The 16,372-nt window shown below is 40.5% G+C and overlaps 1 protein-coding gene across 4 annotated transcripts in view; it reads right to left on the bottom strand.

The window, feature by feature from the left end:
• Positions 1-6,132: 6,132 nt before the first annotated feature.
• The window catches only part of RASGEF1A (RasGEF domain family member 1A), a 148,041-nt gene continuing 137,801 nt past the window's right edge, over positions 6,133-16,372 (bottom strand). For all 4 annotated transcript variants that reach the window (XM_021526657.3, XM_021526659.3, XM_021526660.3 and 1 more), the window contains 9 exons: positions 14,931-15,152; positions 14,578-14,652; positions 14,262-14,354; positions 12,478-12,580; positions 12,107-12,186; positions 11,335-11,526; positions 10,097-10,220; positions 9,785-9,857; positions 6,133-8,766 (listed from right to left, as the gene is read on the bottom strand). In XM_021526657.3, coding sequence (XP_021382332.1) covers positions 8,742-8,766; positions 9,785-9,857; positions 10,097-10,220; positions 11,335-11,526; positions 12,107-12,186; positions 12,478-12,580; positions 14,262-14,354; positions 14,578-14,652; positions 14,931-15,152 — 987 coding nt within the window. In that variant the 3' untranslated portion in view covers positions 6,133-8,741. The remainder of the gene's footprint in view (positions 8,767-9,784; positions 9,858-10,096; positions 10,221-11,334; positions 11,527-12,106; positions 12,187-12,477; positions 12,581-14,261; positions 14,355-14,577; positions 14,653-14,930; positions 15,153-16,372) is intronic.

Here is a 16,372-nt window from a genome sequence, read left to right as displayed (position 1 = left end):
GAATGCACACATTGCTTTTGCTCTGCAGTGGAAGCAGAACAGAAATGGTGGGATATGCCTTTATTAAAAACAGCGATGGCAGTTGCCTGGGCGTGTTGAGCTGCTGACTGCCTTTGGGCACAGCCACACTGGGCTGCAAGCACGTGTTTGTGAGCAGTGGTGTCGCTGTGAGCTCTGACCCAGGGCTGGATGCTCTTTCCCAGGAAGATGGGTAACTCTGCCTTGGATGCATTTCCTAAATTCATCCAAGAAAGGAAGTGAGTTAGTTGTGCTTCAAATACAAAACTCTCTTGCTTGGGAACAAGACCTGCTCTTAGCTTTTCCAAGGTGTGCTCTGCCTGCAGAGGAAGAATAAGCCTGACACTGGGGGGGTTTGTTTAGCTTGGGCTGCTGCTGGGGCACTGCAGAGGAGTGACAATATCAGGCTTCAGTCACAATCTGTGCCCAGGGTCGGTGCTTGGGTTACATGGCCGAGTGCTGGGCCTCATCCTCCTGTTTTGACAGATGCTGTTTACATAATACACTTTTTTTGAGCGGTGGTCCAAGTGATTTCCTGGAGGAGTCACTGTGTTTTAGTGCTAGAGTAGTAAATATAGTAACACTTATTTAAATAGGAACATGCTCCACTGAATCATGAATTAATTTTGATTCTGTTGCATGCTATTCACAGAAATTGTAACCTTTTCCAAGGAATTTGCAAGCTGTAGTCTTCCCTAGAGAGAAGTGTTCTTCATTAAAGAAAATCAAGATGAGATCAGCTCAGGGTGAACTTTTACTTTAGACCCTTGCAGGAACAAATGTGGGTTGTGCTTTTGAAATTGTTTAAAAATATGTTATGCAATAAGACCAGTAGATACCAATTCCAGCAAATACAGATGGAAAACACTTAGGGAAATAGTTCTGCATCTCCTGCATACAGAAGAAAATACTGGGATTTTTTATTTCTATAAAAGCCTTTGGACTCTTGAGATGCACACACCTATGAAAATCAAAACTTATTTGTAAACTATGTTCAAGAAGAGAATGGCATCAGGAGGGAAACAGAAGTGGTAGTTGAGCCCTAACCACTTGTATCTGAATGCAGATATTTAAATGGTTTTAGTTCATGCCAAAGTTTAAACTAGAACAAAATTTTTGCCTTGTCTGATCCATGAATGAAAGTAATAAAGCTTCAAATAACCTTTAAAATGGTGTTTCAGCATAAATTAGTAACTTATTCATTTATCAGTGTAATGATAAAAGCTTTCTGTGTATCAAAGATGAGTGTAGCTTTCATTTGCCTGTGGTCTTCTTGCCGAGTGTGACTTCCAAATACATCTTGAGATAAATCATTCAAATTTTACTCAGCTGTGAAGGAAAATGAGGATAATGAGCTTAAGCAGTGCTTAGTTCATGCCCTAACGATGCTCACCTTTTCCTTGTTAGGCCTGATTACAAACTAAAGGACTCCACCTGTTCTGACTGGAAAAGCCTCACAGGAAAGGAGACTTTGATAAAATAGTTTTTTTACATTTCTGTGATTGCAGTGGCTGTGCAGAGCTTTGCCTTTGTGATACAGCACAATTTTTCTGAAAGCCTGGCACTGAGCAGGACATTTGGGCTGTGTAGAGGCACACCTGGGAGCCATGCGAGCACCCACAGAGCCCCAGTGCTCTGGTTTCCCATGGCCCGGGCTCCAGCTAATGGGAGTTTCAGCATCATCACTGCCCGGGGAGCTGGAGATGGGCCAGCCCTGCTCGGGCAGTGGCAGAGACCTGCTGGGCCCTGCGGGGCTGCCCTGCCCCAGGTGCTGCCAATAACCCCGAGTGGGGTTAATTAGCCTGGGCGAGGGCTGCCTCCCCTCACTTGGGACCCGAAGCTGGCAGAGGAAGGTTCTTCTCCTTCTATTCCAAGAAATGTGTCTTCTGGGTTTGAGTAAGGTGAGTGTTTTATTGTTATTTTTGAGTTTGCACTAGCAAGGGAGCAGCTTTTACCTTTTTGTTAGGAGACCTTTTTTGCTTCTGTAGAGGTTGGCCTGAAGAGCAGGGGTGGTAGCTGGGATCCCTGTGGAAGTGCTGTGCAGCAAAAGTACTTCTGACCTGCAGGTAGAATGTTAAATATATCCCTTTTCTGTTTAAGTCTAAGTGTTTGCATAAGGTTTTGTTAGAACACAGCTTTGTCTTGATTAGCTTAGTCTCTTCCAGGGTAAGGTAAAGAAATCCCTCTGAACTTGACCTGTGTGGTCATTTAACTGGTTTATTTGAGCTGCTCTAAATGTGTTTGTTATGTGGTGAGTTTTTCTGGAGCATTTTCAGTTCTTACAGCTTCAAGGTTGCCTTGTATGTAGGACTTGGACTTGTATGTAGCATGTCACTAAAGTGTTTTAACCTATGTCCTCTCAGCTTTCTCTATGAATGCTGTAAAAACCCTTTGCTGGTGCAAGGTAACTTAGCAAAGGGCTTTAGAATTTTCTTTCATGGGTAGAATACTTTGCATTTGTACTTGACTTGCAGGTAAAAGAGGACATTAACTCATTCCTCATTCATTTGTGGGGGTTTGTTTGGGAGTTTCTTTGTCGATTGGTTTGCCATTTGCACATCCATGGTGGGAAGATGTGCTCTTTGCCAGCACCAGTGAGTTCTCAGACCTGGCTCCTGCTGTGGCCTGGCAGCAAAGTCCCCGATGTGAAACAACAGGGAAGCTTCTCCTGTGAGGAGAAGGGGGAAAATGAGATTGTCCCAGGGTGATGGGTGTGGAGGAGACAGGAGGTGAAGCTGAACAGGGCTGTGGAAACACGCGCTAACAGGCACAGCATGGCTGCAGCCCTGTGAGAGCCTCAGCTCTTCGCAGATTTCCTGCAGCCTTATGCAAGCTTAAGTGGCTTCTTGCTGCCTTCATTACAATCCATGGGGAAAATGACTGTTAAAGGGGTAGTCTGAAGGAAAACTAAAACCCTTTGAGATTGCTTGATGCTCAGGAAGGCTCTGGAGAGCAGCTCTGAGACAGCTTTGGCTACTCTCAGGTTGTGAGTCACAGCTTTTCCTGGGGTGGCAGCTGGGATGGTGTTTTGGCCTGTAAATGCATCAATGGAACAGATGTTGGGGGGGTTGTGTTTGTGTGCTCTTGAAAATCTTGTCAAAGTGATTTTCTTGGCTGCTGGATTATTGTGAAATTATTTTTGGAATATTTGGGTAGTCAAAATTTCTAAGTCATAAAGTGAAGTTAGAGGTGTATAGAAAAATAAAATGGATTTGTTTGCATCTGTCAAATTATTAATTGCTTGCTTGGATTTTATGTTTTCGAAATGTTTTAGAAGTGGATTGTTTTTTTTCCAAACTGAGATCAGGTCATCAACAGTGAGCTATTATGCCCCCAGACAAGAATAATTCACTGTTCTGGTATTGCTATAAACATCCAATACTTCAGTCACAATTGTGTTTGCTGAGTTCCTCAGTGCTTTGTTGCTGTTACTGAGGATATGTTGTTCTTTGATTTAATAGATATTTGTGCAATATTGTGAGCAGTATCTTCTTTGAATTTAATGTAAACAATGTTGTGTATATCTTTTAAAAGAAACTTACAGTGTTGACACTGATGGATAGCAGGGTGCTATATTTAATATGCCACAGAATCAGAAGAGGCCACAGTGTACTTATGTGACAGGGGTTAAAAAGATATTAAGTAGTTTTCTCTGTAATGAGATTCTGTTGGAACTCATTTGACTTCTGCCCCCAAACAGAATTACATTACTTTTAAGATTGCTGCTTAATCCAAAGCAGTTAGAGAAGATTAGACATATTAGAAGCAAATTTCCACTAAATTTCAAGTTTCTTCTTTTCTGTCCTGGATTAGGTGAGGATGTTTGAAGCTGGTGCTTTGGTTTGTGTTCTCTTTCAGATTCCTTTCAATCCTGTAAAATGGTCTCCAGGCCTGGTGCTGAAGTAGGTTTGCAAACAGGACTCCTCTGTGTGGCCTCAGACCTGGCTCTTGGTTTTTTTTTTGTGTGTGTATTTAATTTTGGTTTGTTAGGGAGGTTTGGTTTCCTGGTAGGTGCTACTAATAGTTTCAAGTAACTGTGCACTGTTTTTGCCAAACACTGTTTCTGACAGGACTTCTCTATTTCGGTGCTTTTTATTAGTGGTTGTCAGGAGCCTGAATACTGTGAAGTATGCATCCTAACAGATCAGAAACTGTATTTATTGGCTGTTGCATTTCCTGGTGGTTTGAATATCTTCTGCATCACATGTCTGAAGGAGAGGGCAGAATATGGCTCAGACTGTCCAGCACTCCCTGCTTGACGCAGAACTTGATTGCTTCTGATATTTCTTTACAGAAATAAACCAATATCCTTAATTTACCTTACAGCAATCAACTGCATCATTTTCTGTGCAGAAACCCAATGTGCTGTTAGGAAGCCATAGAAACATTGATAACAAAAATTGCTTGTAACATTGGAAATGCTAGAAATGCTTCAGTTATTTATTGTTACCATGTTAGAGGGATGGTTATAATTTTTGTTGTACCTCCATGTTACTGCAGAACTACACCCCCAAATGTGGTTTCTCTCTCTTCCAAAGCCCAAGGTCCACCCGGGGAAGCAGTGAAGGACAGCAAACCTCTGCACTTTCAGGGAACCTCTTACAGAGCACATAGGAAGCTGCTGGAATCTCAAAACATTCCCAGTTATCCCTGTCTTGCCAGGGACAAGCATGAAAGAAGCTATTGCTAATATTTGCATGCTTACTGGTGTGGAAACTTCCTTGATAACATGCATTAACAGCTGCAGATGAATTCTTACTGTAATTTGATTTTTAAAAAAATATTTAAGTATCTTGCTGTCCACACAGCCCTATTCAATTGCTGCAGAGAACAAGGTAAAAACTGTACTTCTACATGCTGCTTGTAGGCTGTTCTGGTTAGCTGGGAAACTGGGGCTGCCCTGATAAAATTCCATATATTGAAGACTGAAGAGAGAAGATCTGTCAGCACATCCTCAGAATTACTGATTTGTCCCCAAAAGACGTACCAGTATCAGCTGGCAGCTAACTGCTTAGCTGAATTTTGCCCTGTGAGTCATTTGCTAAAAGAAAATTGTTTCTTGGGAATTAACAACTTGATAAATCAAATTGCTGCTAATCTAACTAAGGATACCTTACTGGCATCGAACTACTGCTTGTCGCTCTGTGTTGTGCTCTAATGGCAGTGAAGGGCCTGGAAGGCAATTTTATTGTTTACTCTTATGCCTGTGTAAATAGCTAATTTATCCTAATGACTGGATGGGACCTAATTGGAAGTGAGTTTTCAAGGATGTGATATTCATATTAATTATGAGCGTGAACTGGCCATCAGGAAGGATCTACTCAATCCTCTAAATGCTGGTAAACATCATTATCTTTTCTAATGAGCTGTGATGACTGAGCACAGCACTGTTCAGATCTGCAAGTGTGGTGTGGGTGTCTGGTCACCAAAACCATTTCCCCAGAGAGTTTCCAACAGATCAGAAATGCTTATGGGGACTTCCAGGGCTCCTGCATTTCCAAGATGCAGTTTGTTTTTCTTTTGCCAAGGCTTATATCCCTGAAAAGGAGTGGCACTGGGGCAGAAAAGCTGGTTTGTGCTCACAGCTCCGTGCTGGCCTGTTCTCTGTGACCTTGCAGAGGTGGCTTTGTTCTGTGCAGCAGGGCACAAGAAAGGGCGGTGGCTGCACAGAGGTGCCGGGGTGTGGAAATGCCAACAGAACCTTGCCACAGGAAACCCTGCAGCCAGCTGCAGCCAGCAAACGTTGCTGTGCTCTGCTGTTCAAGTGATAAATACAGGGAGAAAAATGAAATTCAGCTCTTACGACACAATAGGTTTTTACACAGTGGAACTGTTAAACATTTCCATTGAGAGAACAAAAGTATTCTGTAGCACACACCCTATCAAATCCATAAAATACTGCTACAGAAAGAACACTAGAAGTGGCAGCATGTTGTTGGCTTAGTGTTGTTTTTGCCTCTGTTGAAAGAAATTTAAATATTTAATACTACAGCTTTTCAAGTTGGAAGGTAACCAGTCGGTTCACTGTTACCGAACTGCCTTTCACACCTCATTCAGCTTCTGGGTTGTGGTTCAATATATTTGCAAGTGAAAAATAACTGTGGAAAAAGTTAATCATGGTTGAAGCAATTTTTTTATTAATGCAAGCACATCCAGTCAAACACAGAATATCCTGCTTTATGGTACAGCTTTATATTTAGCATTTCAGCTCAGAATAGCAAAACACGGTATTTAAGGAATGTATCAAACGTAGGGAGGAAAAATAAAAGGGAACCAATGTAGATACTGCAAGGATTTCAAGTATATGCTTGGACTGATTGACCGGCGAAGTGCACATTCATGTGAAAGCTCTTTCATACATTTACAGAAAGTGTTCTAAAATTGAATTTCAAATATATATTTTTTTCTTAAATTTTAAGCATCCCTTTTAAACTTCAATTACATAAACTAAGCTGATATACAATCCCTCATATAGTGTCTGACAATGTTACTAGCTAGAACGTCTCTGAAAGTGCAAAACACTGTAATAATACAGTATATTCTTACTGGAATCCAGGGCTGAAGGCCAGAACTTCAGCACAGGAAAAATAGCAGCAGGTCATAAGAATTATCCCTTCCCCTTTCCTGGGCTGTTCTTGTTAACAGTATTCTACTTCTTCTTTCCTCATGGTGTAACTTGGTTTTGTTTCTCTTTGATGCTAATGCTATGGGAATAGCAAAGTGTTGATTTGTCTCCCTTCCTTACATCAACTACTCCTCTAATTTTAAGTATTTGTCAAGGGGGAAGTGGAAGAGGGGAAAGCATTTTAATTTTTCACCGTGCTCCAGGGCCAATAAAGCAGATTTCTGCTAAGTGCTTGCAGGTGCTGCATCAAACAGTGGCACTGCTCTTGGCTGTAGGCACTCGGGCAAGGAGTCTGCTGGGCTGGAATAAACCAGACCTTCAGTCCAGCAAGTCTTGCCCCTTCTTCAACAGAAGGCAGAGTAAGATAAACACCAAGAGCTGGTCATTTTTAAGGAAGTCCTTGCAGAGGTCCTCTGCAAGGCTCTGTTAGGGAGGCTGTAACCACTGTCAGCTTTAGAGGGACTGTTTTTGTTGGGATTTTTTGTTTGTTTGTTTTATTAAAAAAAAAGATAAAGCTGTCTAATTATCTGGCTCAGGTTCTATTCACCCCTCAAGCCTTCAGAGGAAAAATTAGTGGAAAAGGAAAGTAGGTGTTTGTGGGTAATAATTTGTTCATTAGACAACATTGTTTTTAATCTGAGCCTGCTTGTTTTTCTTTCTTAGTTGAGATCAGTTGACAAGAGTCTTAACTATATTTTTTTTCCTCCCTGGAAATGAATACCTTGAACTTAACAGAAGCTCTTCAGGTGCTCAGATAGTCAAAGTAGGTGTAAACTCAATTCTAAAAGGAGAAATTAGAAATGGCAATCATCAGTGGGTTTGCAGATCACCTCTAATTTTGATATTGACCTGTTCAAAGGTTTGACTGATTTCTTAGTGTGTTTGCCCTTACATTTCAGTGGGTGCTGTTTCAGACAGTTAATCATGGCTTGCAAAAGACTAGAAAAATTTACATTCAAAATTGGTCTTTTTTTTAATTGTAAGTGCAGACTGGGCTTTTCCAAAGAACCAATTCACAGCAATGTGAAATGACCAATTCACAGCTATGAACTCCTCTTAAGGTTTCCAAAAAACTTTAAACTTAACTTGAAATTGGACATCTGAGTTTACTTCCCTTTCCTTGGCCCATGCTGATTTTTTGTTTTACCAAGATTCTTTTTAGAAAAGCATATTAGGCCTGTTTTGCAGAGATTATAATCTAGTTTAGACATTCTTCTCTTCAAACATAACAAAAAAAAAAATTCCCTGATTTTAAAAAGGAAAAGACAAACTATTCTGGTAGCCAGAATGTAAAGGATAGTTCCCAGAAGTATTAAAACTTAGACATGTGTGCATCATCACATGTGCACACACAGAGACTCACACACAAACGCACAGACCCCAGCAGTTACCCCCTCTCATCTCTTGAAATCACGTAACAAAAATAGGTTTGCTGCACCATCAGTGTTTCAGGCAGGTATACTCTACTTCATGTGCCATAATTCTCCACTTTATTTAAAAAGTACATTGTAGCTGGTTTCGAGACATCCATATTTTTATTTCCCTTACTTCCAGCCCAGTCAGAAGGTACAACTACACAAGCTCAGTACCTTGTAAGGCACTATTTGCTGATGGAGGAGAGGAACAAACACTTGTGAACAATTCTGTGAACAATTCTGCTGATTTGAAGGAGACCCTTCATTTCATAGCTAGGGAAACATACTGAGTGCTCTGTAGGATACTGGTCCAATGGGGTATTTAACCTGAACGCTGTCTTCAGTTAGGATGTGTGTCTTAATTTGTATTTGTTTTGGTGGAAGTAATAAAAAATAAAAATTTGGACGCTGATAGAATAAGATACCATCTCCCATGATACATTTCATCTCTGAGAACAGGGCCCTGCCCTTATATTTAAAATAAAAAACCAAAACCCTTCAGTAAGTGCCTTAAGGTTGACATGTGAAATATTTACCACATTTTATTTCATAAAAGTTACTGTATGTACAAAACAGACCTCATCCAGTGAGGTCTTTCTTAGCTCAGTCCAAGTCTTTCATTCAGGTTGTAAAAACATGTCCATTAGATGTGCTTCAAAGTCTGCAAATCTAATCCAAACTTCTCAGGCTCTATTAAGCAGAGTTGTCCTGAAAGACAAAGCAATGAAAAAATAAAATTATCTTTTCTATCATAACAAAAAGTGTTTCATTTTTGGCAATAGATCTATCTGGCATCATTAGCTGACAGCCTCTCTTTAAGGGATAGATTTTCAACTGCTAGAAACTGGAATAAATCTGTGCATTTCAGTGAAGATGCTGACATTAAATGAGATAAAAATTTAACTTGCATAACATTACCTCAGGCCCTTAGGATCAGCTTAGACATGTAACATATGTTCTATGTCTGTCACCCTAAACTACTGCAGGCTGAGCAGTGCTGGATTTAATGCAAGGTGCATTGCATGGGGCTGCAAGTGAAAAGCTCATGTGGACATCCTAGGAAAGGCTGGGATCAGTGGGAAAGTGGGTCTTGTCTAGGACAATGTAGTCCTAATGTGCCTCAACAGAGCTCAGGGCGTGCAGGCTGTGTTCATCCCTGGCTAGTGCAGACGTGTTAGATCTTCAAGTTTACTGTGACTGACAAATCTCTCTGCCTTGGCCTCAGTATTGGAAAAATTCTAATTAATTGATCTCATCATGTACACAGGAGTGGTGCTTCCCATTCTCAGAAGGAGGAGGAGTCTTTGAGACTTTATCCCTTAGGGTAGGCTGACAATTACTGTATTCCTAGAAATTTTCATGCTTTTATATGATTTGTAAGAGCATGGCTGTGATGAGAGCACTTTCTTAGTATCTCTATAGGTTTGTTCCCCTGAGAAAATCATGTCTGAACACTACTACAAATGCAGACTATTTTACTGTATTTGATAGCCTAAACAAAGGATATTCTCTTTCACAACCCCTGTTGAGGCTGTTGTGATCTTGCAGCCTCAACAGATCTGGCTGGAAAAGCTGGATCAAAATCCAAGCCCCACAGAAACTTTTTCAGATTTAAACTTTGAAGGAAAAAGAACTGTATTATGGTTTTAAGCTGGGTATGCAGACAGAAGCTGATGAAGTCCCTGCATGTCTGCAGAAAGACTCATGTTCTGAGGAAGCTTCATACCTGAGTGTTTTCCAGCTGTCTTTTTCCATGTGGTTTTCTGGACCTTCACTTTCAAAGGATGCAATGAACAGAGCTGGTAAAAAAAAAAGTAGTAACAATCAGATACATGAGTTCTTTACCTGAGTTAAAATACATATAGCATATGTAGCTTGGCAGTCTTTGTTGTGAAATTTATTTTTGTCAAAAGCCAATAGGAAAGTGATAACACTTAGAAAATTACTAATACAATACAGTTTTGCATATATATATTTTTCATCTGCGTATTTTGTATTTTAACACATAGACTCACTAAAGTTCAACAAAAGATTTTACCTTCTTCACTATAAATAGGTGCTGTGAGTAGATAAGTCTGGATTTTCTTGTCTTTTTCAAAAGGACACTCAACCTGCTTCCATGTCAGGAAATCATGAATCTGTCTTGAGATTTCCCAGAACTTCTGCATGAAGTAATTAAAAGAGTATTATTAAAGTAGTATTTGTTTTCTTTGAAATATTAATTTCTATTTCAGAACCCCTCAGTCTTAGTCTTTATGCTGCTTTTCTTATTGTATCTTACTCATTCTTACATGGAATTGGTCACAGCACCAGCCTGGCAAAATTCAAGAAGCATTTGGACAATGCTCTCAGGTACTTGGTGTGACTCTTGGGGTGGTGCTGTGCAGGGTTGGGAGCTGGGCTTGGTGATCCCTGTGGGTCCCTTCCAATTCTGCATATTCTGAGATTCCTTGTTATCCTTTCTTCTTATGGCTCCTTTCATTTCCCCTTCTTGCTGCTAGTTCCTCATATGCTGCCAGCCTCAAGTTCAGAACAGTGTATCTCAGCCCACCATCTGATCTTTTGCATTCAAGTTTTTTCATCATCAACCTTTCCTTCCAATATAATAGTGTCTATTTTCTGTGTTGAGTGTCTAAATTCCTGTGACTGGAACTGGACAGTAAATATTTTATTTGCTTTACTTTTTACATTTCCAAACTTCAATTTAAATGAAATATGATATATCTGATCTTTTCATAAAGCACTTGTTAAATTTGGGAAATCACAGTAACATACAGAAACATTTAGATATCTTTCCTTCCTAGTATTTTAAGAAATCTGTAATTACTTAAGGTTTGCCTTGTATCTCCTGTGTTCTCCTCTTCCACAGCCTTATTGACCAAAAAATTTTGTCAAGTACTTTTGACAGAGTGTGGTTGTTTGGACATGCATGTTTATTAACTGGGGAGAGAGAACCCAGAGGCTGTAGAACCTCCCTTGCAGACCTGATGAACAACATTAGAGCCAGTGAAACTCATGAGGTGAAAAAAGCTAAGGCTGATGACTCAGGCTGAAGTGACTTATTAGATTTGATCAGATATGATGGTTTGCTGCCACAGAAAAGCCACTGCTGGCTTTCCCAGAATTTGATTCAAATCAACTCCCCTGGATATGACACCTCTTGGTCCGCATCACGCGGGCACTGAAGGAATGGGCAATATTATGAGCTAGAAGCCAAATGCTTGCAGTGCAGCAGGTTTAGGTGGCAGTGCAGCCTGGGCAGCAGCAGAGGCCTACCTTGAAGTTGATCTGGCCGTTGGGCAGGCGGTTGGTGTGGATCTTGTGCAGGAAGTAGATGTCCTTGATGAAGAGGTTGAACACCGGGATGACGATCTTCTCGCGGCTGCTGTTGGCGGTCTGCGAGCGCTGCGCCGCGCCTTGCAGGGCCGTGCGGTAATTGCAGAAGTTGCTGGATGGGTCCATGTGGTGCTGTTTTTATAGAGTGGGGAAAAAGGCAAACAAGTAATACAGGTTTCTAAAAATTAAAAGCTTTGCTCTGCCAGACTTTATTCTTTGTAATTTCATTTGGTCCCTACATTTTAAATTTTCAAGGTAGGCGCAGGTTTTTCTAACTTCTACCTTGCTTGAAAGGAGGGTTCTGTACTGGCATTGCATCTATTCCATGAACAAAGCAGACTGAAAGGAAACCATAAATGACTGGGGGGTAAAAAACAAAATTCTTCTTTGCTGTCACCTCTGTTTCTGATGACGTTTTCAATTAGCTTTTGTTTCCATGCAGATCTCCACTAGGTGGAGTCCTCCAATTAGTTTTACGGACAGCATTCACTGGAGTGGAAACTATCTTGAAGTTAAATTGGCAAAAATAAAGAGAGCTGGCATCCGCTTTTCATTGCAGACAAGTAGAGAGTTTGAAATGGAGGAAACACTCTCATGATGTTTATGTGCTGGTGACCACTGACAGAGGTGCCTGCTCTCCAACACAGTAATTAGCAGAGGTTTGGATGAAACTATTTGGGGCATTTCTATAAAGTCAAAACTTTATACATACCTCTAAAACATCAAATTTGGCTGTTTTGACCTTGGACCAGGTTTTCTTTAACCGTGCCACAGGGCTCAAGTTCATGCCAGCTGAATGCAGGGAGAGAGGAAACAAAGAAACAACTGAGTTGATAAAAAATGGGGCTAATGTAACTGGGCTCACAAATCAACACCACACACTCTGCAAGGCGCCTCAGCCTGACAAGCAGAAGCTGCAGCTCAAGCTCACCCACCCACACAAGTATCTGTCACTGGCAGACGCTGTCCCTGGGGAAGTGTGCATGCCAATGTGGTCAGCCAATTCAGGGCAAGTGTGAGCACAGTCTTGCCAGTCAGGTTTAAAATGGAGTGCCTTTTACCGTCTGTCTTAAGGATACTCACAGATAATGGCCATCATTGAGTTGAAGTTTCCGATGTTGAAGCATTCTCTTGCCACATCAATGAAAAATTCCACCATTCTTGTACGCTGCTTTTTCTTTACAACCTGGAGAAAAACCCAAGAAAGAAGAGTTACTCTGAATCTTGGATAGGATGTCTAGCCAAAGGCACTGTAGCAGGATCAGTGAATAGACATTTCAAGACTTTGTCCAGCTAAATCTTAATATAGGCCTCAGGATTTTTTGTTCAGATTAATTTTTAATAAAACAGCAGAAATATTTGGGATGGCTACCAATTACTTGTGTAGTTCTGGGGGAGTGCACATCTTTGTTTATACAAAAAAGTCCATGTCTTGGGCAATTCTGCATAAACAAGCTGGACACTTTCAGCAATTTCCTGTTACTGGAAAAGGAAGATAACATGATGCTGCTATCGGAATATATGCAAAACGTTTAAAACTCTCAAGAAGGGAGAAAAGCATTGGACAGACTTAAGATTGGGGCATGGAACCTAAATGTGAGAGAAAGCAACTGCCACATCCTGCTTTTCTGGTTCTGCTTCATGTACTCCTAAATGACCTGTTGAAAGCAGGCAGTGATGATGAGCAAATACACAAATTCCCAGCCATGAAAATGTGCACAGGATCAAGCAACTGATGCTGAGCATCTCATCTGCAAAATCTTTTATGAACTGCAAAGCAAAATTAATTATTGCCTAGATTACATTCATTCATTAAAGTATTTTCCCTGTTTAAACCTAAAAGGTCTCTGGCTTATATAGAAATGGCCCCTAAGCAGTGAGTGCAGGCTCTCTGGCCTAACTACTTTAGTTTCTGTCATCAAAAGAAAATGGTTCAGTAGTCAAAGGCCTGGCTTAGCTCTCAGTGTGCTAAAACCTTTCTTTGATGGTTTCCTAAATGCATGAGCTCTACCAGCCAGCTCTGGAAGTGTCTTGGTGTGCCTCTGCAATACACTTCTGAGAGCAGGAAATCTTAAGAGATGAGGATCAGTACATTGGACTTCATGAAAATGCAGCAGGCATTGGGATTTCCATGGAAAGGCTACTGACCAAGCAGGAATAGTGAAAAAATATTCCAATTGGCTAGAACTGGAATTAATAGGAATCTAAAAAGAATAATAAGATAAAAAGAGAACACACATGCCAAAAAAAAAAAAAAAGGTTTCTTGGGCAGTACACTTTCCATTTCTTTGCCTATTACATGGCAGATGTTACCCTCACCTCTAGTATGTGTATTCTCCCTCTTTTTTTTTTTTTTTTTTTTTTAATTTTTTTTTTTTTTTTATTTTCCGGTAGTCCACTTACTTTCCAGACTTTAAAGAAAGCTTCTTCTTGATTTTTTGACAATTAATATTCTACAAATAAAATGAATTAACAGAGATTAAAAAAATTAATATGTCAGTGTTAATGTTATCTAAAAGCAGTGGAAGGACAGCTGTTTATTGGTAAATCTGCATTTAAAGAGGAGTATTTTTAAGAATCTTTTGCTGTATTTTAAAAAAAGATAAATCTGAAAGAGCTCCCAACTCGGTGCTCACAAGTTCCATTTCACTGCATGACTAATGCAGCTGCACAAAATTAAGGAATATATGCGAAGTCAAACATAGCCTTGAACTCTTAATCATATGAGCATGCAAATAATTTAATGCTTGAATAATGCTATTATCTTTAATTGCACTGCTAATGTTTAAATCTCATTCAGACCACTGCTTGCCTCTTGTCCTTAGGGCCAGGATCCCTTTGCTCTCTTGTTTCCTATGCACACCTACCCGACAAATCTCTGTAGCCACCAGCATGCTGAGACAATTGAACCAATTGTCATAGGCCTCCAAATTATAGGTTTTGGTCACATCACTTCGGCACTGTAAGAGAACAGGTCACGTGTTAAACCTCTCCTGTATCATAATGAAGTCAAAGTTTACCAAAGGATAAAACTTCCTATCTTGACAAAATCTTTTTGGACATATTTTAAGGCATGAGCTTAAAGAAGCTTAGGAAATATAAGTCTCTCTTGCACAGGGTATACTCAAATTATGGAGTATTATTCATCTATGTTTCTTTTTCCCTCTGTACATCTTTTTGTACCTTGTGATTATCCAGGGAGTCCATGTGGCTGACAATCTGCATTAGATCCTCTGGATAAATGTTGCTCACCCTTTCCTGTGTTTGAAAAGAGGAGAGATTGTCATTGTACAGACAAATGATTCTGTTAAAAAAAATCAAAGTAGGAGAACATTTTGGTAACTTCATCTTCCTAGAGCGTAGATGTGTGAGGTGCTTTTATCAGTGTACCTAACTGGTCTTGTTCATTACTTGACTTGGTATTTTTTTATTAAAACACTGGAGGCTCTCAGTGAAGCCATAGCCAAATTCATATTGATGAGTATATTAATATTTAGTAAATAGAAAACAGAAGACTCCACCCCAATCAGTCTCACCAGTTCGATGTAGGTCAGCTGTTGTGCCAGGATCAGAGGGTCACAGCACACACTCAGGATGTCCTTTTGAGTTGACTGGGGCTTGGTTTTGAGGATGGTGCCCTTGTCAGTGACAGGCTGACGAAATTTCTCTCTGATTTCCTGGTATTGGCTCCGTGCAGAGAGGGCCATCAGGAGATTCTGTGTCATCTGGCTAATGATCTTTTTCACTGTTCCATTTTCCTAAGCAGAAGGGAGAAACAACAACTGCTGAAAACCTTTAGCTATTGCAGACACGGATCACCAGAGAATTTCTGCCTGGGAAAAATAAATGCCTATTATCCATTTTCTTTCATCTTTTCTGAGCTGATCATTCTGTGACAAATGACCTTGTCCTAAATACCCACACAACTCCATAATGACACTGTTTTGCCTGCCTGCCTTCTCAGCTCTGCTTTGCTTGGCTGGCTGGTCTGCTCCTTTGGGTAGTGCCCCATTTCAGAGGCATCTGTGTCAGCAGCTGGAGTGGGCATGTGAAAGGTGCTGGAGTTGCTTGCACAAGGCTTCCTGGAACCTCTGTGCACCATGTGCCAAAAGCTCTCATTCTAATCAGACCCACTGATGAATCCAGTCTGTCTAGCCCAAGCATAATCCAGGGAATTCACATAACATCCAGGAATATACCCCTAAAATATCCTAACTTAGCTTTGAACAGCTATGGCATCCAAATATTTATATAAGAGCACAATATACATCATGTTCTTGGACAACTAAAATGCCTTTCCTGTTTATCATGTGCAGATTTTAAACATAAGATTTGTAAGGATTCATTGAAAGGTAAAGCCACAGGAACACAATCCATCTGTTCAGTGTTTTGACAACTAAGGTGGTTTTTCTTTTCTGCCATTGTGTCCTATAGACATTTTTGAGATCACCCCCAAAGAGCTAACTTGATTGCTTTCCTTCTCCTCCATCCTGTCTGCTACTGCTTTAATTGACCCAGGTTTCTTCTGCTGCTAGGAAAATTAATTCAACCAGACAGTTATTTTCCTCACAGAATCATTCTCTTGCTTTCATGCAAATTACTCTTGAAGTTAACCACAAGGTTCACTTCTGCCAATCCACACTAGACAGAACTGCAATGAATCTGTGACCATTCAAAGGAGCCACTACTGTGCAGTGATGACTGAAATTATGCAGCAGATGTGAGAGATGACTACCAAATACTTGCATATTGCGTGTTATAATTAAGCAATAATGGTGTCAGATTGGTGCTTTACAAGGCAATAATCTGACTCCCAAGTGAAATCAAATGAAAAGCTGGAGGCAGTGTAGCTCGTCTTGAGGCTGGATTACTGCTGAACAGCAGCTGTCTGGAGTCATTTCTGATACTGTGCTACAAGTGTTCAGAAATGCCAAGGGAGCCTGGTGGAGGGGACTAAAACAAAGCAAAATTCTCCTCT

The sequence above is a fragment of the Lonchura striata genome, chromosome 7, assembly GCF_046129695.1.
Source record: "Lonchura striata isolate bLonStr1 chromosome 7, bLonStr1.mat, whole genome shotgun sequence".
NCBI lineage: Eukaryota > Metazoa > Chordata > Aves > Passeriformes > Estrildidae > Lonchura > Lonchura striata.
Note: the sequence above shows the minus strand (reverse complement) of the source record. Positions and strands in the feature narration are given on the sequence as shown.